Below are 23,499 nucleotides of genomic sequence, written 5' to 3'. Positions count from 1 at the left end.
TAGGCAGGTGTTACCACCTCCATTTTACAGTTAAAACACTGAGGCTTGCATTTGCAGCAACATGGATGGGCCTAGAGATTATCGTACTAAGCAAAGTAAGTCAAAAAGACAACCATATGATCTAAAATACGACAGGGAATTCCCTGGTGGTCCAGTGGTTAGGACTCCGTGATTTCACTACCAAGGGCCTGAGTTCAATCCCTAATCGGGGAACTAAGATCCTGCAAGCCACGTGATGCAGCCAAAAATAATACTAAAATAAGATAAAATATGACACAAATGAACTATGAAACAGAAACAGACTCAAAGACACAGAGAACAGACCTGTGGTTGCCAGGGAAGAGGAAGAGTGGGGGAGGGAGTGAGTGGCAGTGTGGGATGAGCAGATGCAAACTACTGCTGATATACACAGGATGGATAGACACAAGGTCCTACTGTACAGCACAGGGAACTATATTCAATATCCTGTGATAAACCATAATGGAAAAGAATATGAAAAAGAATATATGTATAATAAAAATTTTAAAATAACAAGGAAACAGTATTTCTAATATCACTAAAGTTCTACGTTTGTCACCCCAGAGGTAACCATTCTCCTGAACTGTTAATCATTCCCTTAATTTCCCAACAATTTTATTATAAAACTCATTCATAAACACGATAGAAACTATAGTGACATTAATTATGTTAAAATAGCAATTATATTAACATGTTACATAATGTTTCATTGTGCAGAAATGAATTAACGTTGCAGGCTTGCTGTCCTTTCAAAGGGTTACTTACAGGCTGGCCCTTTGACTAGCATCCGGAACTTGGATTTTGGGAGGGTTCCCATCATACCCACAACTGATAAGAGTGGCTCACTGTTCCTAAACTGTATGTACAAAAAATACGGTTTACCCTAAACACCTGCTTTCCTTTTGGAAGCTTTTGGTATATGCCAGGCAGAGGCAGCCTATGCAACCAGCTCCCAATAAAACCCCTGGTGCTGTGTGTCTAATAATCCTCCTGGTAGATAATGATTCACACGTGTTGTAGCTCACTGCTGGGGAAAATAAGCTTGTCCTGTGTGACTCCACTGTGAGAGGACTCACTGGAAGCCTGGCTTCCCCCAACTTAAGCCCACGTCTTTCCCGTTCACGACTTTGCTTCATATCTTTTCAATGTAAGATATCATAGCTGTGCATATGACTAAGTACTAAATCCTGTGAGCCCTCCCAGTAAATCACTGAACCTGGGGGTGACCTTGAGGATCCCTGGCGTAACTGTATAATGTGTATTTTACATACTATAGAAAGATTATATAAATGTAATTAGATTTATAATTTTATTAGATATATTTCCAAAGAACATCTGATTCCAGACTAATTTTTACTTAACATTATTTCTAAAGATCCACGTTTTAAAATGTATGGCTACGGTTCATTCAACTTCCACTGACAAAAAGAATTCTACTGTATGATTGTATCACACTATATGCATTCAGTCTCCAGTGAATGAGTACTGATACTGTTTCCACGTCATACGCAACACAGCTTGAACTTTACACATCGCCTAGTGCATGTCTACAAGCATTTACTTCTCTACGGTGCACATACAGAGTAATGGAATTGCCGATATTCACTGGTAGACAATAAAGCGAAAGTATCTTCCAAAATTTTTTTATCCATTTACACTCTCACCAAACATTAGAGGTATCACGGATCTAAATCCTAAGAATACTCTGAGTACTGAACCTTAACAATGTCTTGTTTTTCAAAAAAGACTGTATAAAAGAGAGTCAAACAGCATTTAGATTCCAATCTTGCAGATGTTTGTTGAGCATATAGCCTGTGCCAGGCCCTGTGCTGGTTGATTTTTTAAAATGTTTTTTAAAAATAGTCTCACTTGGGCTTCCCTGGTGGCACAGTGGTTAAGAGTCCGCCTGCCGATGCAGGTGACACGGGTTCGTGCCCCGGTCCGGGAAGATCCCACATGCCGCGGAGCGGCTGGGCCCGTGAGCCATGGCCACTGAGCCTGCGCTCCGCAACGGGGAGAGGCCACAACAGTGAGAGGCCCGCGTACCGCAAAAAAAAAAAAAAAGAAAAAGAAAAAGTCTCACTTATGCTTTCAAAATAAAAAAACATATTAACCTTTTATTTTATTATATTAAACTGAATTTATTTAAAATCTTCAGGCCAGCAGAAATTCTTGAAAATTCTCTACTTAAAGGCCTATGGATTTGATAATTATCTTAAAGAATGGGTCTTGGGGCTTCCCTGGGCGCAGTGGTTAAGAATCCGCCTGCCAATACAGGGGACACGGGTTTGAGTCCTGGTCCGGGAAGATCCCACATGCCGTGGAGCAACTAAGCCCGTACGCCACAACTGCTGAGCCTGCGCTCTAGAGCCTGAGAGCTACAACTACTGAGCCCGTGTGCTACAACTACTGAAGGCTGCATGCCTAGAGCCCATGCTCCGCAACAAGAGAAGCCACTGCAATGAGAAGCCCGCGCACCGCAATGAAGAGTAGCCCCTGCTCGCTGCAACTAGAGAATGCCCATGCACAGCAACAAAGACCCAACGCAGCCAAAACTAAATAAATAAAAGCTAACTTTTTTTCAAAAAGAAGAAAGAATGGGTCTTAAAATCCCAGATATCATATACTTTCTCTGGGTTCCTTCTGGGAGGAGGGTGACCAACTGCCCCCATTTTCCCAGGACTGAAGGGTTTCCAGTGGTGCAGGACTTTCAGTGCTAAAACCAGAAAAGTTCTGCACAAATTCAGACAGTTGGTCAACTTTCTTGAATGTCAGCACACATGGGTCCTTGTCCTATTATACCACTTACTAATAGGGTGATCTCAGGAAAAATCACTTTCCTCTTTAAGTCTTTCCAAATGTCAACTTTTTGCTGTTTTTACAATTTTTAATCCATGCAACTAATGCCCTTGGTCAAAATGAATAGTAAACAAAGACACAGTTAACTAAAGAAAAAGAAAGATACAATTAACAGACTTATGGTCTGGTTCAAAACAACTGGCCAGATTTAGCAAATTTTTCTTTTCTTAACTATCAAAGATGATCTATTTAATTCCTAGACATATAATGTGGTATTTTCCTAATCTTAAATGTTTTATGAAGTCACTTTTCCTACATGACGACTCCATGTAAAAGTCTTTTTTTTTTTGAAGTATAGTTGATTTACAATATTGTGTTAGTTACTGGTATACAGCAAAGCGATTCACTTATATATATATATTTAATATACATATTCTTTTTCAGATTCCTGTCCTTTATAGTTTATTACATACTACCCTGTACTATACAGCAGGACCTTGTTGTTTATTATATATATAGTAATTTATATATTAGTATCTGTTAATCCCAAACTCCTAATTTATCCCTCCCTACCCCCCCTTTCCCCTTAGGTAACTATAAGTTTGTTTTCTATTTCTGTGAGTCTAATTCTGTTTTGTAAATAAGTTCATTTGCATCATTTTTTAGATTCCACATATAAGTGATGATATATGGTATTTGTCTTTCTCTGACTCACTCCACTTAGTATGATAATCTCTAGGTCCATCCATGTTGCTGCAAATGGCATTATTTCATTCTTCGTAAAACTCCTCGAGCGACTTCCCTGGTGGTGCAGTGGTTAAGAATCTGCCTGCCAATGCAGGGGACACAGGTTCGAGCCCTGGTCTGGGAAGATCTCACATGCCGAGGAGCAACTAACCCCATGCGCCACTACTACTGAACCTGCGCTCTAGAGCCTGCGAGCCACAACTACTGAACCTGCGTGCCACAACTACTGAGCCTGCGCTCTAGAGCCCACAAGCCACAACTACTGAGCCCGCAAGCCACAACTACTGAGCCCACGCACCTACAGCCCGTGCTCCGCAACAAGAGAAGCCACCACGAGAAGCCCATGCACCACAAGGAAGGGTAGCCCCTGCTCGCCACAACGAGAGAAAGTCCGCATGCAGCAACGAAGACCCAACTCAGCCAAAAATAAATTAATAATAATTTAAAAACTCGAACTATATTATTTTACTTTAATTACCAAGTATTTATTCATATACAATTGACCCTTGAACACTGTGGGTTTGAACTGCATGGGTCCACTTACACATCGATTTTTTTCAATAGTAAATACTACTCAGTCCACGGTTGGTTGAATCTGCCTACACAAAGGGCTGGCTGTAAGTTATATGTGAATTTTCGACTGTGTAGAGGGTCAGTGCCCCTAACACCTGTGTTGTTCAAGGGTCAACTGTACATCCCTCTTCTAAGTAGTCCTTTTATAATTCTCAGATCTTTAAAGGTTTAACCTCCTAAACAGCAATCATTAGGGAGATTAAGAGTAAACTTTAATTTTTTTTTCAGAGAGAGAAAAAAAGGAATTCAATATTACCTTTTAAATGTATCAAAAACACCTGAATCATCAAAATTAATGGCATCGGGGTGTCCAGGAGGTAGACATACATCACCAACATGAATTTCACAACATGGAATGCCATGCTGTACCACAGTCAAGCTTGGATAAAATGATGACCAACCTAAAGTTAAAGCAAACTATTGTTACATAAAGGATGGAGATTGACAGAAAGCATCCAAGTTATTTATTATATGATAGCTATGTCACTTCTGAGTCTTAAAAAAAGTATGTCATAGATTTGTAACACAAGTCATATATCTTTGCCACAAAGCAAATCCAAGTGTTTTATTTAAACAATGCAAAAGCACTCCAAAACTAGTTTAACTCAGCATTTTACTAATATATCAAATTCTATCAATCAGCACTTCCATTGACCTACAAGACAGTAAATGATAAATGATGATGGAGACCATGAAATAGTCTCTGAATCATTACGTTTGACAGTGTTAATGTGATTCAGGTGTAAAGCATATTTGGCCTCAACCAAAATTCAATTACCAGAATACTCCATTCCCCAAACTATATCAAAACAACAGAGCTTATTATAGTATGCTACATGAATCTACAAGTTCATACCCACAGGAAGTAGAGCTCCACCTGACTACTGCTAAGACATTTAAACATCATTAGGTATTATTATAAGGCACTTCCTATGGTAGTTTTATTTAGTTTGAAAGAAGTTTTCCCTTCAAAACGTTTTTTCTTAATCATCAAATAATTATGCCACAAGACATAAGTATAGATTTAAGAAGCTTTCTTTAAAAAGTTACTACAAATTGAAAATTGAAGCCCTACCTTTATTTTTAACATAGAAAGGGTGGTCCAGTTTACACTCTACAGTAAGTAAACCATCTTCGACTGTACCAGGATCAAAAGTCAACTTCAGTACAGACTCGCCAAATGATATACTTTCTTCATGTGATAACAACTTTAGACCATCAGAACCATAGCCCTGGAAATACATGCATAGAGTAAATAAATTGGCAATGTTCAACTCAACATGGAGTGAAGTTCCTATTATGTGTAAGACTTTGTGGAAAAGGTAAAAATAAACAAGACAGGATCCTTCCCATTAAGGAGCTTTTGACCCAGTAGCGAAGAAAGGCAGATATTACTACAATATAAAGCTGACTGGAATAAGTGCTTCAATCCAAGTACAAATAATGCTAATGGAGTTTAATAAAGGGAGATATTAACTCCAAGAGAAAAAGATTGGGGGGGCTTTCAATTCCCATTTGAACTGGAATCTAAAAGGAGAATGCAATTTAGAAAGGTACAAGAACCTGCCTTACACCAGGAATAGTTGTGACTAATAACTTCTTTGGAGAGTGCTGAGTATCTGCTAAAAATACAAGATTAGTTCAGAGTTGGGGCAAATAAGACTGCAAAGGAGGGCCCAGTTAGTAAGTAAGTAAAGGGATCTTAAAGACAGGCAAAATGCTTAAACTTTCCTTTGAGAAGGCACTGGGAAGTCAATGAAAATATTTTTATTAATATAATTGTTGATTTTAAGATGATGACAAAGACTACAGATAAAAGGTACCTCTAGTATTCAATTTATTTGAAGATATAACGAGAGAACCCCATTACAGTCTTGAACTGACAAGTGCAGTGGTGGTAGAACCGGGCTGAATTTAAATTCAATCAATATTTATTGAGCACTTAGTACATGCCAGGTGCTAGCCTCTGAAAACACATGATCCCTACCCTTAAATTCACAGAAAAACAAAGGAGACAGACATGCCAACAGCTAGCTACAGTGTCCAGTCAAAGTAACTAATGAAAGAAAAGGATAAATGTAAAAAATCTTTAAGGAAACAGAATGGATCAACTGATTACAAAGAGAGGAAACAGTCAACTTCATTCATGTTTTGAATGAAGCAATCAAGAAAAGGTTTTGAGGACTTCCCTGGTGGTCCAGTGGTTATGAATCTGCCTTCCAATGCAGGGGACACACGTTCGATCCCTGGTCAGGGAACTAAGATCCCACATGCTGCGGGGCAACTAAGCCCGCGCGCTCTGGAGCCCACACGCCACAACTAGAGAGAAGCCCGCGCGATGCAACGAAGAGCACGTGCTGCAACACAGCCAAATAAATACATAAATATTAAAAAAAAAAAAAAAAGAAAGAAAGAAAGGTCTTGAATCTGGCAATCAAGAAAGGGTAGTAATACTCTTAAAAGGGGAAAAATGGACCTGGATGGGGAAGAAAAAGGTGAATCCAGTGTTGGCTATACTAGTAACTAGATTACAGAATCTTCTAATTCTTAGAGCTATAAGAATTTAAAGCTAATCCCAGTTCCGTCTTACAGATCAGGAAGGCAATACCCAGTGCGGTTGATAGACTGCCCAAGGGCAGTCATACAAATAGCTGCTGGCAGAGCCAGAAACAGCCCAGCTTTCCTGACTCCAAGAAAAACCAAAGCAGTTTCCACAGACCACCAAGGAGCTGCTGTCGACATTATCATCAGAGAAAAAGTGGTGAAGAGAGTGAGGAAGGGTAGAACCTTATTAACATTCAACATCATGGGCAGACAAGCCACCAGTCCAGACAAGACATCAGAAGGAGAAGCAGGGCACTGCCATGCTACGCAAATCAAGGGCAGACAATCCACTATGTCAAACACTGCAGAAATGTCAAAAAGAACAAGCAGAAGTCTCTTTAGCAATCAAAATAAAACTAGTAACCTTTGAGACGATTTTAGTAGAGCAGCAGAGGCTGAAGTCGGACTACGGTGAACTTCACTATGTAATGCTTACAGCAAGAAGGGGAGACTGAAGGCCGCCAAGTCAGGACTGCTGTTCTCAAGAGACTCACTAGTAGGGGACAGCAGGCGCAGAACAGGAATTTTACACAAGCACACTTCACATGCCCAATTTCTCTGCCCACAATGGAGATGGAGAAATTGAAGATTTCAAAGATAAAGGTTTCATCCAACATTTATCCTACTGCTTGCTGCCCACTACTGCCTTTGCTTATCGACTTAGAAAACACCAGCATTTTAATGGGTCATTTTAAATGTAACTCGATCAATTCTCACTTATCCATAGGAGAATTAACCACTTTGTAGATTACCTAAGGTAAGGCTTTGGTTTGTTTATTTATTCATTTTGTGTTTAATGCCAGTTTAATTTTCCCCAAAATAAAATGTGTAAAAAGTGCTAAGAAATACACTCTTGTTTCCATCTAAGAAAGCTTCATTATAAAGGTGAAACCTAAAGTCGCTTCTCCTCTCCATCGGGCTAAGCAACAGTCACAGGAGCTCCTCCCAAAATGTCAAATGTCATTTAAACATGGAAGCAAATGGGAGGATACACCTGCAGATTAATAACAAACCTATGTTCCCTTCTGAAAGACTTGTAAAAGTTTTAAGGATTTTAAATCAACCTTGTGAGTGCCCATCTGGAGATCTTCCTCATTATCGCAGCCTTCAGTTCTAGCAAAATCTTCCACATCCTGCCATTCCTTATTGCTTCCCTTATGAAAACACAGTCGTGTGCCTACAGTTTAAGTAAAAAACAAGTATTAGATATGTGACTACTGTGCTTGCTACACAAATAAACTGTAAAGAATTCAAGCATTTTTTACCTTTCAAAAAACAGTGCCAAGCAGTCGAAGGCCAGGAATTGCACCACCCCAAGTCGTCATCATCCGAGAGGGAGGACATGCAGAAAATACCAGATTCTGACTCACTGCTTGCCTGTGGAAAAAATATTACAAACTTTCTAGGTTTTCTTTTGTAAGATGTATTTTGTTAATCTGTGTCTTCAGACTATCTATCTATCTATCTACCTACCTACCTACCTAGCTACCTACCTACCTAGCTACCTACCTACCTAGCTACCTAGCTAGCTGGCTAGCTATGCCGGGTCTTAGCTGTGGCATGCCGGATCTAGCTCCCCGACCAGAGATCGAACCCAGGCTTCCTGCATTGGGAGCACAGTCTTAACCACTGGATGGCCAGGGAAGTCCCGAGACTTTATTAGTGGATAACTTAATCATTCTAAACTTAGGGGGAAAAATCGCCTTCAAAAACTGAAGTTCTGGGAAGTTTTAGTTAAATGCATGTTCCCACTGGTAACAAACTTTCCTAACAGTTAATAGAGCTGTACATATAACTGAATCCAGATCAGCAGGAGAACAGCGAGAGAGACTATTTCCCATCTGCATGTGCTTCAGAAGAACTGCTTAGAGAGGGAAAGTTCATGTTTTTCAGCTGCTGTACAGATTTCATAAAGTTTAACCTCATGAATAAACTTACCCTTTCATGTCTGACTGGTGTTTGCTCCTTCCAGTGGTGATGAGCGAAGGCTGGCCCACCCTTAGAAGAGGACACCGGTGGAGGGCGCGCATAGGAATGTAAACTTTTGCTAGTAGCTATGATGTGTACAGGAGATGATCTAAAATAAAGAAACTGTTTTAACCACAAAGCAAAGGTCCTTAAAGTAAAGCTTTCCTTTTGGTGAACTTCATAACACCAATGTTATTACATATAAGACACCTCTGGGAAACACTTAATAAAGACATCAGGGTTTCGTCTATAGTATGTTGTTCCTTAACATCTTACCCAAACCCCCTTCACACATTTTAAACACTGTTTTTTTCAGATTAGATAATATACTTTAAATTCCAAACTACTGTTTCATCTACTCATTCACTCATTTTTATATCACTAAGCACATACAAGTGTGCAGTTTCATTCATGAAGGATGATACCCCCTTATGCAGGGCTCCCGATCCCTTTCTCTCTCCTACTGTGATGTGGTCACCAAATCTCGGCCCTCCAAGCTCAACGTGACCAACACGGAACTCTTTATCTACCAACCACCTGTATCACTGGGCAGATACAGTGAACTACCTGAAGCTAAAATGTTTAAACTTATTATAGTAGAAAACAGCCTATTTGCAAAGCATCTACACATAAAGCCAGCTACTTCTGCACCAGGATCACCTTAAAAAAGTAAGTTACCTCTTGCCCCGCTTTCCTGTCAAAAGTCTCTTTACCAGGCAGTGCTCCCTTCAGAGTACACGGGGCTCCCCAGAACACACTAAGATCCTTCCCCCACAAACATATAAGAGGGGTAACAGCAGCAAGCCCATAAAGGACGACCAGTAAGGTATACTGACTCGGGAGTATGGAAAGCAGCAGAAAGGAAAATTTCAGAGTCTAAGAAGTAAATCTGAATTGTCCCAAATCAGGACAATTCTGAGATGCCAACTAAGGATTTGGTCCTTAACAGAAAAATGTTTACATATATCTGTACTAATCCTCTTTCTAAAAAGAGGAGGGACATCTTACTTTCCAATTCTTCCCTTATTCTCTGAGAAATCTGATTAGCCCTCATTTTTTTAAACTTAACATTTTTTATTATACCTTCGCAGAAATCAATTTTTAAACGAGGATCCATATATAAAACTGTACGTTGCTTTCACGTTCATAACACTTCTTAAGTAAAAAGCCCTCAAATTTCCATGCATTTTAGCTTACTCTCCAATCAACTTTGGATTTCAAAATACAAATATTTCATCTTTGCCCACTTTCTTCCTTTTATTACACATTTACATCTTTATGAAGTATAAGAGGATGGCCAAACTGCTAAAAATTCCTTAAACTCATTCCTGCCTTCGTGACTAGTAAAAGAAAATGGGTTCATCAGTTCTTCTGTTTAACCATTTAAAAGACAAATAACAATGTAATGTTCTAAAATGTATATGGCCTAAATGTTCTGTAAAAATTAATATGCTGCATGTGCCTGAATCACTAACACCATGGTCTCTTCATCCCTCTATCTATGCAGGGATAATACAAATTTTACCTGTCCTCAAGCCCTTGGTACTGTACAGTTACAACTTCAGACATCCCAAGTTCAATAACTAACACAGTTTAACACTCTACAAGAAGTCACGAGAACAGCACTGACTGTCAGAAGGCAGGCAAGACAGCAGAGCGCGACTCTTGCTCTTGTTCCCTAGGAAGAAGGGAAGCGTAGAAAATGCCGCAGAGAGTAATCTACATCTTTAGGGAGCTACTCCTTTACTTTTTTTTTTTTTAACATTAATTTTCTTCTGAGGGTTTTACTCAACTTTCCATGAACTAAATTATTAATCCTCATGAGCTTACTGTGAAAAATGAAAAGTACTCTCTCTAAACTAAAATCGGGGAAAAAAGAAAGTCCAATAGTAAAATCAGAGTTTTTTTTTTAATTGTAAAGCAATTTTTCACTTTTTGACTATTAAGATTACAATGAAAACTGGGACAATAAAGGAAGTAATACTTTGAAAGGCAACTTTTCATTCTTGTGGAACTCTTCATGGATTAAACTGAAGTTAATTAAATTGAATTTGCTCTAATCAAAACCAATGACCTTGCTGAATAGAAGAAAAACAGCGTAACTTGCTGGGCTTCACACCTAACAAGTTTATTCTTTAGCAAAGAACTATACTAACTTAGGAACACTACCAAAATTCAGTTATTCCTACATCACCTATTATGGACTCTGGTCTACCCACTCATATGAGTGCAGACCTGGGTATTTTTTTCTCTTCCCTACAAACAATCATATTTATCTATGTCTTTTTACATAGCCAATTTTATGATTTGGGGTATAATTAATAAAATATTATCCATTTAGGTATCTCTAGGAATATTAGTTGGAAGCTTCCATAATTTCATAGCACCATTAATTCATTTTCTTAAACTCTGGTCTGGTTATATGAAACAGTGGTTTCTACCAATGGGAGTCTACTTTTGTAAGTTCAACATTTTAATATTAGCAAACATAAATAACATAAGGCCACATATACTGTGGAAAAAAATAAACCTAGACCAAAAGGAACCAAACTCAAGGTTGATAAAAGTTTAAAATATGTCTATTTTAATTATGATTCCTTAGACATATATAATTTTCATCTCTCTAAGTAGAAATATATAATAAAAGTATTCTTGGTCTGATGTATTTTTTTGATGACTTTAAACCATTTACAAATATTTTTGACCCTGCTGTTCTCTTATCACTTTTATCTAATTCTCAAAATATGAAATCATGACATTGGGTGAAACAGCTCTTTGATTATTTTAAGACAAAGAGCTTAATTCTAATGACTTTGATAAACCACTCATGAGATGGTCAAGATTACTTTTAACTCTAGAAAAAAAAAGCATTTTGTCATGATAAAAGTTTTCAATTAAAATACAGCCAATGTTCCCACCTGTTGTAAAATGAGCACTGCATAAGTGGACTTTGTGGACTGGTGGCGATATTTGCTAATTCTGTTAGCCAATCCACCTCATTTTCACGGTAAGTGTTTTCTGATATTTCTGAGGTATTTTGGTTCCAAGATGGTCTTGGATATTCTTGATGTGACACATCTGAACTTAGCTGGTATATGGCAGATTGAGTAGGATCACTCTGAACAGCCTGAAGTTCAGGAAGATCATCTGCAAATAAGCACACTCGAAATTATAAGAAGGAAATTACTAATACAGGGAACAATTCTACAATCACACCTGGAAGACAGGTCCTCAAATTTAGCTAATTAATTTTGTGAGAGGAAACGTGTAAATTCTAAATGTTTTCTTGAATGAAAACAAGTTTCAACTGAAAAAAAAAAATGACATCTTATACATTTAAGGGCCAACAGAGTCTGACAGAAAAGTAAACCTAGCAAATGTAAATGGATTAATGACTTCACTACTCAAACCATGTAACTACCACAACTGTTCACCAACTGTTCTGTTTGTGTTTTCTGACTTTTTCCCCCAGTTTTTTATAGCTCACCTGGGAATAATCCATATACCACTGAGACATTTTTATGTTAACATGTTAGAGGAAAAAGGCGTTTTATGGGTACACAGATGTACTTATTGTTCACACACTTGAACCTGTTCAACAAGATTACTGCAATATATGAAAACAATTTTCAAAGATGAAACCTAGATCATATTATATATTTTCAGGTACTACTTGTTAGACTTTATCTATGCTAAATTATTTCTTTTTAATGAGAAAGTCTGAACTCAGTAATATTTATTACTTATTTTTTTCCAGAAAGTGTGTTCCCGAAAGGTAGTTCATGACAGACTCTCAGCTACCCAAGAAAGAAAACTAGAAATAGTACCCAAGGACCACTCATGTACATGCCAAGGCTATGAACACTGTAAGATAGACTGAATTCTAAAAAATTGAATTAAAAATTAAAGAAAAAGAAAGGAGGGGAGAAAAAGCATCTTGCAGGCCTTAAAAAAGAAAAACCACCACCAAAACAACCCTCTTTGAAACACATACCTACAAACTCTACAGATCCACTGGGTCTCTTCAATATATGTCAAAAAACTCTTCCAGTCTTGAGAGTTCTCCTAAACTGTCACTATAAAAGTACATACTCCTAATTCCTATTCAGGGGAATATCCCAGAATAGCTCACTAAAACAGAAATGTCTTACAAGTACTGATTCAAGACACCTATTCATAAAAGTGACTAGAAGGTATCCCCCCCTTCACAGAGCAGCTAAAATATCACACCAACTTAAGACAATTCCACTCTGTAATTCTCATGGTGGTGGAGCCGTTTCCCTTCCTTCACTGCCAACACTGTTCTTTTATTTACTGTAAAGGGTTCATTTCTGTCTTTCAAGTTACGGAAACTACTTTTAAACTGAAGTCATGAGGGGTGGTACAAGTTTTTGACCCCCTGAGCCCTAGGTTCCTGATTTCCTCCTGAAACCTAAAATGTGACAATGGAGGAATCAACTACCTGATTGAACTGGGGCTTCTTGCTCAATAGTAACCACTCCTCAATGAATATTCGGGCCCAGCAATCTCTTAGCATTCAAACAGGTTATGTCCCAAGACCTTTAAGATCTCCAAATTTCCAAAGAAGACTCCAGCATATAACCTCCTTTACTTCATCATTTATAAAATGAGGACACTCACATCTCAGGTTTTTGGGAACATCAGAGAGAAATGCATATTAAATGGGAACAAAGCCAAGATGAAAAGTTGGCAGCAAGCCAAGATCACTCTTCACCTGTTCACTGTCTCCAACAGCGAGCTCAAAGCAATACGATTCAGAGTCATACCTCAACAAACCTACACACTTCTACAGGTCACGTATCTTTGGAGTAGCTCAGCAGTAGTGATAATCACAAATGTCAGATCCTCAAATTTCAAGGGTCCACTGTAATTTCCCCATCATACCAACAAACCAGGCGTGAATAGTGGCCAGCATAATTTGCTGAGCTCACATGGATATTTCAAAAGTAACATCTTTTGAAAAGCCACACAGCAAGGTTTTCATAAGGTGTTCAAAGGCTCATCTTTATCCACAAAGGCAGTTTAGTTTGAAAATCTGTAAATGAGTCTCTATGATAACCATAAATAGCCCCAAGTTAGGTTGGTTTTAAGTAATACTTCACAAGCAATAATAAGAGAACACTGAAAACTTCTGATGTACAAAAACTTGACATACTTTTTATCAGTTCAAGGTAGGTGGAAAAGCTAGCTAAACATGAAAATTAATCTGAATCTCAGTGAGATTCCTAAGAACTTCATTTTGTTTACCAAGCTCCATGTGCTCATCACAAGAGTTGTATCCAGGTGAGGATGGCAAATTTTCATTACACTGCAGCAACTCCAATGAGTCATTCATTCCTGAAGCTCTCTTGTCCATTACTAGCAGGAGTTTCTGTACTGCATTAGGCACCTGATTTGTCTTCACTTCCCACACCATGTTATGGTGCTCCGACTTAAAAATAATATAAGAAAAAAATGTCACGTCATGTGATTTGGAAATAATGTAAGTATAAAATAATGTAAGTATAAAGTCAATCAGAGACATCACAATGTTGTATCTTTAATCACACATTGCTATCTGTATCCCCCTCAAAACCTTTAGACATGGATGACTGAAGGTCTATTCTATTTTGCACATTTTTTGGAAGATTCTATTTTAATTTCTCTAGTATTTATCAACTGTGTTCATTATTTTGTCTTCTCATCTTCTGAAAGTGAACAAGTTTAACGAACTTAAAATTACAGTCTCTAACGAATATTTTTTAAAGTTTCTTGGGACTTCCCCAGCAGTCCAGTGGTTAAGACTCCGGACTTCCACTGCAGCGGTCGCGGGTTCGATCCCTGGCCAGGGAACTAAAATCCCTCAAGCCGCGTGGCAGGGCCAAAACAAAACAAAACAAAACACAAAAAACAAAACAAGACAAAAAAAATAAAATAGAAAAGAGTTTCTTAAAATGGCCATATACTATACTTCTTATAAAAATAAAAATGTTTTCTTAATGAGAATTTGGGACCTAACCATACTAAAAAGATACCTGACCTTCTGAATAGGCTACAATTTTTACAAAGATTAATAATATAAAATGTGGTTATACCTTTTACACTCTTGCCTTTGGACGATGATCAAATCTGTTATTTAACATGGGTGACAGAAGCAGCAAGATTTCCTGATTTCTCACTACTCCAAATCTCATTTTTTAGAAGTTCTAATGAGTTAATATGAAATACACAAAAAATTCTAACATATAGTTTTTTTTCCTCAAAATAAAACAAAATATACTGCTCTTAAAAGTCAACAAAAGTCAGGAACTCCCTGGCAGTCAAGTGGTTTGGATATGGCGCTAACTACTACCGGGGTTAGCCGAGGCCTGAGTTCGATCCCTGGTCAGGAAACTAAGATCCCTTGGTGTGACCAAAAAAAAAAAGTACCATAAAAGTCAGGTACCCTAGCCCAGAAATGCAGTGATAGGACATTTATACCAGAGCTTTCTAAGCCATGTCATAATCACCAACAAACACTGACAGATTTTTTTCTACAAAGGCTTTTCCAATGAACTTTTAAATCATGAAATGTTATCCTGACTATAAAATATATGACCACTGTGGAAAAAAATGAAAAAAGCTTTTCTTAAAAAATAAAAGGAATATAATAATTATCTCTCTTTTAAAAAATTTACTTTTTATTTATTTATGGCCGCGTTGGGTCTTCGTTGCTGAGCGTGGGCTTTCTCTAGTTGCGGCGAGCGGGCTTCTCATTGCGGTGGCTTCTCTTGCTGCAGAGCACGGGCTCTAGGCACGCAGGCTTCCGTAGTTGTGGCTCACGGACTTAGCTGCTCTGTGGTATGTGGGATCTTCCCGGACCAGGGCTCGAACCCGTGTCCCCTGCATTGGCAGGTAGATTCTTAACCACTGTGCCACCGGGGGAGCCCCTATAATAATTATTTCTAATCCCACCAACCCGAGTTAGATACTGTGACATTTTGATGTACTATCTTACAATCCAATCTCTTTTTCATGCACAGACCTACGTTTTACCTAAATAAAATCATTTATTTTTCTTCATACTTCATATTATATATATTAATAGTTGAGACCTTTTCCTTAAATTCATAAGCACTTTCCTATGTCATTAATTTTTTCAAAGATCTATTTTAAATAGTTAAATAATATACATCATCAGGATGTACCAAAATTTATTTATCCCTCCTACTGCTAAACATATTCCCAGTTTTTCCAATCTTCTAAATAACAGTGAATTTACATTCTTTTTTTTTAAGTATTTGCTTATATCTGGTTATTTCTTTAGATTCCCAGAGACAGATTAGTAGTCGGATGGCAATTAAACATCTTAAGGCTTTTGACACATACAGCCAAACTGACCACTGCCTTACTTTATTTCTAATATTTTATTTCAGATGCTTTCTGCCTGTACTCCTCAAATATTACCCATTTCTTGGGCACTTAGAGCCTTACACAATACCGACTGTGAGATGTAGTATGGAGTAGTGAAAAAGGCACTGGGGTAGGTGGAAGGAAACAGGTTTGATACCAGCTTAATCACTTACTAAATCTATGAACTAAAGTGACTGAGCTTCAATATCTCCATCTGAAAACAGGGCTAATGACTCCTGCTCTTTTCTTCCTAGAGCAGTTGTGAGGATGAAATGAAACAAAGTGAGTAAAAAAAAAAAAAAAATGTAAAATGACTTTAAAAAAAACTTTTTTATCCCTAGACTGACATAGGGCAATATTATGCATACTATGGGCACTTCATGTTCTAAACAGGATAGTTATTGAAAACAGTTAACAACAGGAGACCAGACAACTAGCTATTCAGCTTCGGTAATTTCCTCCCTGGGAAATCTGACAAGTTATCCAACACATCTCAATAAAAAGTCACAGATCATACCACTACTTTAAGCAAATAACAGTTTATCTAAAAGATGTTTGAAGCATTCCCAACAAATGAACACTTTTCCAGTAGGTACAAGCTATTATGTAGTGATTAATCACAGTCTTATGATATAGTTACAGCAAATCTGCTAGGGTGTAACAAATAATTTCCTACAAAATTGGTGGCTACAAGAGATATGGTAACACAAATCGACTTCTCAAGCGTAAGTAGCCAAATCCATTCTGAGCCTCCACCTTCTCATTGCAAAAGCCAAGCAAACTTAGCTTGATCTGAGATTCTCGACCCTAGTGGCACACAGAACCATGTCTGCTTCAAACCAGTGATGCCCAGGCCCCACCTTCCTTCCGAAGCAAGTGGTTTATTTGGTCTGGGGTACAACCCTGGTGCACTGGTTTTTACTTGTTTTCTTTCAAAAGAACCCCTGGTGTGTTGTGAGAACCAGCAGGCTAAAAATGACTGTGCCACATTCCTTTTTATGTAAATATATGTGTGTGTGTATATATATTCATTTATTTAATACATATTATGTACAAGGCACTATACTAGGTGCATCGATGAACAGCTTATCATGAATCTCAAGGAATCTTCACTTTAGTGGAAAGATATAAGCAAATGACCATAGTTCTACAAAGCCAGGGCTTGGCTATGAATGGGTAAAAAAGAAGGATGGGAGGCTCCCAATGAGAGAAACTCACACGAGCAAACTCACACAGTTAGCAAAGGACTGGATGAAATCAGAAGAACATAGAAGCCAGTAGGCAGGATGGCCTTTGTGTCTCCTGGTCATCCATCAATACTAAGGCTGGAAAGGCAGACTGGGATCAGAATCTTCAATCCTAATTTAGGAAAACTGGTTAGTTGGTTTGTTTTTTGTAGACAAGGGTAAGTAAGGACTTCGACAGTAGACTACTGAGTTCATATTATATTTGCTACTTGCCAACTATGTGCCCTGGACAATTTATTTAAAATCTTTATGACTTGTTTGTAAAATGTAAATAATAAAAGCATCTGTATAGGTTATTGTAAAAACTCAGTGAACTCATAAATGTCAAAAGCTTACAGTAGTGCCTAACAGAGCAAATTCTCAATGTAGACTGGCCAGTATTATTATTAGCAACTAGCAGACAATGGGAACCACTGCATACTTTTGAACAGAGGTCTAACATGATCAGAACCACACTTTAAACATTTTTTTGAGTCTATTTAAAAAACCATACTGAAACACGGTATGAGTCTGCAGGAACATCTATAACAAATATTTAAGGGAGAGTGTATTAAGAGTAGAGTATATTCACATTCCCAATTTCTGTCTATGCCACTCGCTCCCAGCCTCCTTTGAGAGTTCTCATGAGGGACTTCCCTGGTGGTCCAGTGGTTAAGACTCTGAGCTTCCACTGCAGGGGGCCCGTCGACGGGAAGATCCCGCATGCCCTGCCTTGTGGCCAGAAAGTCCTCATGAAAGAAACGGTAATTGGTAGTATCAGTGCAGACTCCTTGTTTAGTAATGCCCCTAACATGAGAGAAACTAGTTATTCTGTGTAAGTTCTTGGAACAATCAATATTAAGTTTAAATGGCAGATTTTAACCCTTCCCATAGAAAACTTTTCAACATCTTAAGTACGGAGAACACAATTCACCATCCTGACTTAGTGACTCAAACTCCGTATCAACATCTGTACATGCCTCATATACAGATGTGATCGGCCTAAGTCAGCCCAAGTTGTAATCTTAAACTTGAAAAATTTCTCACTTTTCCCCTTTATTATGAAATTCAGAGTTGCGATATTCATGTATACCTGTCCTCAGAGCTCTCCTTACGGGTAGGAAGCAGAGCTGCAGTTAGTTTGTGGTGTCCTCCCCCTCCCTCTGCAGAGCCCTTTGGTTTTCTCATTCTTCCCAGATAGGTTCGCTCTCCGCCTCAGCAGGTCCCGGGTGCCCGGTCACCATTCACTCTGCACTCATATCTCCTTGCAACTTCTAGCATTTCTTCAGCACTGTGTCTTAGTAAGCTACCAACATCTCATCACAATACTCTTTAAATGAAGTTGGAAAAAAACATTTTAGTTTCAAAGCAAGTAACAAAAGGGACCAAATAGGGCTTCCCTGGTGGCGCAGTGGTTGGGAGTCCGCCTGCCGATGCAGGGGACGCGGGTTCGTGCCCTGGTCTGGGAGGATCCCACATGCCGCGGAGCGGGTGGGCCCGTGAGCCATGGCCGCTGAGCCTGCGCGTCCGGAGCCTGTGCTCCACAACGGGAGAGGCCACAGCAGTGAGAGGCCCGCGTACTGCAAAACCAAAAGGGACCAAATAAATATTTGTTGAACTTGAGTTCTATGTGTTTTCACGTCTCATTGCTCAAGACTATCAAAAGTCTGGTCTTGAGATAGTGGAAGTTTTCCTTCTGTAAACCTCCTGTACAGTAAACGGGAGCCTAGACTTCAAGTCAACAGACTTGAAGTTCACCTGCTAGCCAGGTAACCTGGGGCAGGTCGCTTAATCTCAAGGTGCCTCTACTTATCTCACAGGGCTATTGTGAGAATTAAATAAAATACATGAAACCAAAATTCAAGCCCATACACAAACGTAAGCTTTTTGTCTCTCAGTTTTCTGTCAAATTATAGTATTGGGGGGAAACAAGGCCTCTGATACCCTAAAGGAACACCAGAAGAGTCCGTACTCAAAAATAACTCCCCACATACACCAATTTAGATATTCATTATGATAAACAAGCTCCTCTTTCAAATTTCTCCTGGTAGAGCTAACGCTATTGTTCATTCATGCTTTTGAATACCACTTTGGTATTACAGGACTGGACATAGCTCATCTTGTGTTTAGTTAACTCTGTACATGTCAACTCTTCACTAGATCTGTGAATTCTCAAAAAGGAAGAGTAAAATTCTCCAGCAGTTGTACTTTGAAATGTCATGTTCAATATTACAAATTTTTATTTTATTGAGTGGGGATGAGAAGGCCCTACTGCATTTGTTTTGCAAACTTTCAGAAGTAAATATCCACAAAATCTTAGGAAGAGATGCCTAAAAATAGCCAAGTCTCACTGAATGAAAAAGAAGGAAATTAGGTTTTACTAAATGTCTACCTACTATGTGCCAAGCATTTCCACATACTTCATTTAATTTTGTATAAACTTCAAAACAGCTCTGAACAAAGTATTACTCTGGATGAGGAAGCACTTCCCTGGAGGCCCAGTGGTTAAGATTCTGCCCTCCCACTGCAGGGGGCACAGGTTTGATCCCTGGGTCAGGGAACTAAGATCCCGCATGCCGTGCAGCACAGCCAAGAAAAAATATATATATAATAATAATATTCTGGATGAGAAAAACAGGGCTCTAATGACTGAATGGGACCATTTTCTCTTCAAAAAAAAAAAAAAAGAAACTGAGAAAAAGGACAAAAGGGATAGACCAACATAAGTTAGACACCTCATTTCAACTACGTTCAAGTGCCAATTCTTCCCTGACTCCTTATCTTTCCATCCTCATTATGGACATCAAGGAAAGGATCTTATACATGCCCTCCCTTAATCCTGAAGAACTTCTATATCAAGCTCAAACTGTTTGTGGGGAGAAGGTGAAGAGACAGTAATTTGCAATTACTTTATAACTCTAACATGAGGAATTGAAGTGGTATTTAAAATGGATTACATAATTCCAAGCTAAAATAAGCCTCCATAACAAACTATATTAAACATAACTTTCTACACCAAAAGCAGTCGAAGCCTTAATGTAGTTCTTTTAGAATATTTCCAATGAAACTTCAAACAAAAGATTTCAGAGAAATGTTTCTACAACTCTAGTTTGCCACAGTGCTGAGGTAAAAAAAAAAAAAAAAAAAATCCACACCCCAACAGTGGGTGGTATTCTTTCCATAAAATATATTACTGTAGAGCATCACTTACCATCTATATGACTCTGAACAGTTGAACTTCTATGCCTCAGTTTTCTTCTTTCTAAATGGGACCAGCACCTGTCTACCTTTCATAGTTATTGGAAGTATATAAGACACTACATCACACACCCTTACCTGGTTCCAAAGCATTCTCCTACCAATCAGTCGCCCAGTGCCAAATACATCTATATAAGCTCTTATTAATTTTGTGCTGAGTTGACACAAAATACTGAAATTGATGAAGATAACAGCAAACCCCTAACACACCACTACAAGCTATCCACAAACCTGTTAAAAAGAGTACTGTCAATTCACATAGTACTTAAGATGACTCACTGTATGAAAAAATCTTTAAATCATATATGAAAGAATTCTTACATGAAATTTATTTTCCCAAACTTGATTGTAACCGTAAAAAATTTCACATTACGTATAACAACTTGTGGAAGAAGCTTTTCTAAACTACTACCAGTAACTTCTAAAAATTCAATCAACTATATTATAGAAGAAAATTATTTTTCTATTTTGTCTACAGAAAAGGACAGTGTAAACTATGATATGAAATACCAAAGTAAATGCAGATCAAAATATGAAGGTATATGACTATTACTGATGGGTCAGGCATAAACAAGAATATACAAGAATATCATTGTTAATAAACAATATCACTTTTCCTCAATTTTGTGATATACAAACGTATTTGTCAGCTTAAAAAAATTTGTTGTGATTTATTTTCTCATTCTAGATAAAAGTTCGCCTTCATACTCAAAAGATAATATATGTAAAATACCTGGCATTGTCTCATTAACATGGTACTAACTTATCATAATTTATGGCAAAAAAGTACTAATATTTTCATTTCAAACAGAAATACAGCAGACCAGCTAGCAATTCTCCCTCAAGGGCCTTCAAGGTCTAGCAGTTTATTCATTCATAAAGCCGGTTAGCCTTCATCACAGAGCATTTGGATAGTGAGGAAAACGTCCAAAGAAATTAAAATACAGCGGAGGAGACAACTCTTAAAGCGACAGTACCATGTTTGAAGTCTGAGAAGCAAGCACTGTGAAACATGGGAAATCTTGGGAAATCCCGGGAGAAGGTAACTTTTAAAATAACATATGCAGTAGAAGTTTGAGAAGTGAACAAGGGGGAAGAGTTTTCCAGGCTGAAAAAGGTAATGGGGCTTATGAAATTAAATAAAATGGAAACTACAAAGTGAAATCAAAATTTCATTCTGTAAATAATACATTAGTCAAGTTAGAATAAACAAAAACTATTGTTTTAAAGTACTTTGCTATAAAGTGGCTAAACGGCTTCCTCAAAAGTATAAAGTAGCTCAAAAACTTAATGAGTGTATTTAATTCTTTTGAATATAATTCAAATTTCCTTAAAACTTTGTCAACAATTACCTGCTCAGCAAGAACTAAGTAGTTTAATCATGGAAACTCAACAGTTGACCCTAACACTCTCGTTAGCAAGCTAAAGCAGAAAATATCAAAAACAATAACAAAAAGCAACGACGGAAAGAACTAGAAGTACATCACAAATGTAGATCATTATCAATAGTTAAACAATAGAAAAGTATTTACAAATGTTAAAATTATTTTAATTCTCAAAAGGTAACTTTAATTTCAAGACCACTGCTGGGAATCACCTGTTATTGCTAGTTAAAGGGAAATAAATCTAAAGCACTTAGTCTAAATTGTTGGTAGGACGCCAACACTTTGCAGTATATATACAACTCCCTTTTACCCTCCTCCCTTCTTAGCATCACTGGCTCCCAGAGCTAGAGTCTTTGAGTATCTCCCTGCAGCCACAGCTCCTTTTACAAAAGATTCTTGCTGAAAATTCCTAAAGAATGAACTCTAGATGGTGTAGAACGCACCGCGGAAACCGAAATCCCCTAGACTGCGTGTAGCGTTAGAAGAAGCTACAAAAACCGGGCCCCGACTCTCGATTTCGCCTGGATTATTTGTTTTGTTTTAATCTGCCTGGGGCAGCAGTATAGGTTGGAAGGCGGAGACTGGAATCGCCTGCCAAGCCTCGCTCTCGGTCACACAGAGGCAGTGCCTCCCGGTTCACGCCAAGTCCATCCCCCACCCTCTTTCGCCATTCATCGCGTTCCCCTCCCCTCCCCCCATCATGTGACCGCAGCCTGGACTCCAGGCTTGTTTTTCCCCTCAGCTCAGCCCCACCGCGCAGGCGCCAAGGAGCCCATTCATTCGAACTGCGTAACAATGAGCCCCAGGGCCCAGCGGCTCCGCGAGCTTCCCAGCTCGACCCGAGCCCCTCTCGGCCCCTAAAGAGGCGGCGCCTCACGGCAGTCCCCCACCCGCGGCCGGCCGCCCACCCCGGGCCAACCTCCGACCCTCCGCCCACTCGCGAGGAGTTGAAGTCAAACTTTCCGGGGCAGCCCCGGCGCCGCGTCGGCCCCCTTCCCCCGCCCAGGCCCGCCCCATCTCCGCACCCGGCTCGGCCACCCACCGCGCCACCCTGCCCGGAGCACCGTCCTCGCCTACGCCTCCCAGCCCCCGCCCCGAGACCCCCACGGGCCGCGCCGCCGCGAAGCCCAGGTGAGCTTGCGGGAAGCGCCGGTCCGGTGGGTTCGCCTCGGGCAGATATCGGACGGTTAACTGCCCCCGCCGTGAGGAAGAGGAGCGCCAACCCGAGCTCGCCCGGCCGCCCGATACCCTCGGGATCCTGCCCCTCCCTTCCCCACCCCCACCCCTTCCCGAACAGAAAGACAACAAACCCGTCGCGGAGTGCGGGCAGCCCCGGCGCGGGCCGCCCTGGCCGCGACAACACCACCAGCAACTCGTGTACCCCTCTCCGACTGACGCCGGCTTCCCCGGCGCACGTTAATGCTCCCGCCGCCACTCTTAGTCCTCAACCGAAACTTTCCTACTTACCAAACCCGTCGCCATTACCAAGTCTTTCAAGCTTCGTCTTCCCCCTCCCCTCAAACCCCCGG

General features: G+C 39.3%; 1 protein-coding gene across 7 annotated transcripts in view; it reads right to left on the bottom strand.

Moving 5' to 3' along the window:
- Positions 1 to 23,499, bottom strand: part of HBP1 (HMG-box transcription factor 1) — a 30,997-nt gene extending 7,498 nt beyond the window's left edge. Inside the window, exons 1-9 of one of the 7 annotated variants that reach the window (XM_027123904.1) lie at positions 18,421 to 18,691; positions 17,334 to 17,460; positions 13,978 to 14,161; positions 11,628 to 11,856; positions 8,680 to 8,818; positions 8,007 to 8,118; positions 7,806 to 7,918; positions 5,213 to 5,369; positions 4,394 to 4,538 (exon numbers count right to left, since the gene is read on the bottom strand). In XM_027123904.1, the coding sequence (XP_026979705.1) occupies positions 4,394 to 4,538; positions 5,213 to 5,369; positions 7,806 to 7,918; positions 8,007 to 8,118; positions 8,680 to 8,818; positions 11,628 to 11,856; positions 13,978 to 14,161; positions 17,334 to 17,411 (1,157 nt within the window). In that variant the 5' untranslated portion in view covers positions 17,412 to 17,460; positions 18,421 to 18,691. Of the gene's footprint in view, positions 1 to 4,393; positions 4,539 to 5,212; positions 5,370 to 7,805; positions 7,919 to 8,006; positions 8,119 to 8,679; positions 8,819 to 11,627; positions 11,857 to 13,977; positions 14,162 to 14,804; positions 15,292 to 15,386; positions 15,436 to 16,274; positions 16,352 to 17,319; positions 17,461 to 18,420; positions 18,692 to 23,437 lie in introns of those variants that run through there. The other 6 variants (XM_027123911.1, XM_027123906.1, XM_027123905.1 and 3 more) reach the window with 6 other exon arrangements.

Source organism: Aethalodelphis obliquidens, unplaced genomic scaffold, assembly GCF_003676395.1.
Source record: "Aethalodelphis obliquidens isolate GAN/ISIS:26980383/991018 unplaced genomic scaffold, ASM367639v1 scaffold27, whole genome shotgun sequence".
NCBI lineage: Eukaryota > Metazoa > Chordata > Mammalia > Artiodactyla > Delphinidae > Aethalodelphis > Aethalodelphis obliquidens.
The sequence above is the reverse complement of the archived record's forward strand: the minus strand, read 5'-3'. Positions and strand labels throughout refer to the sequence as shown.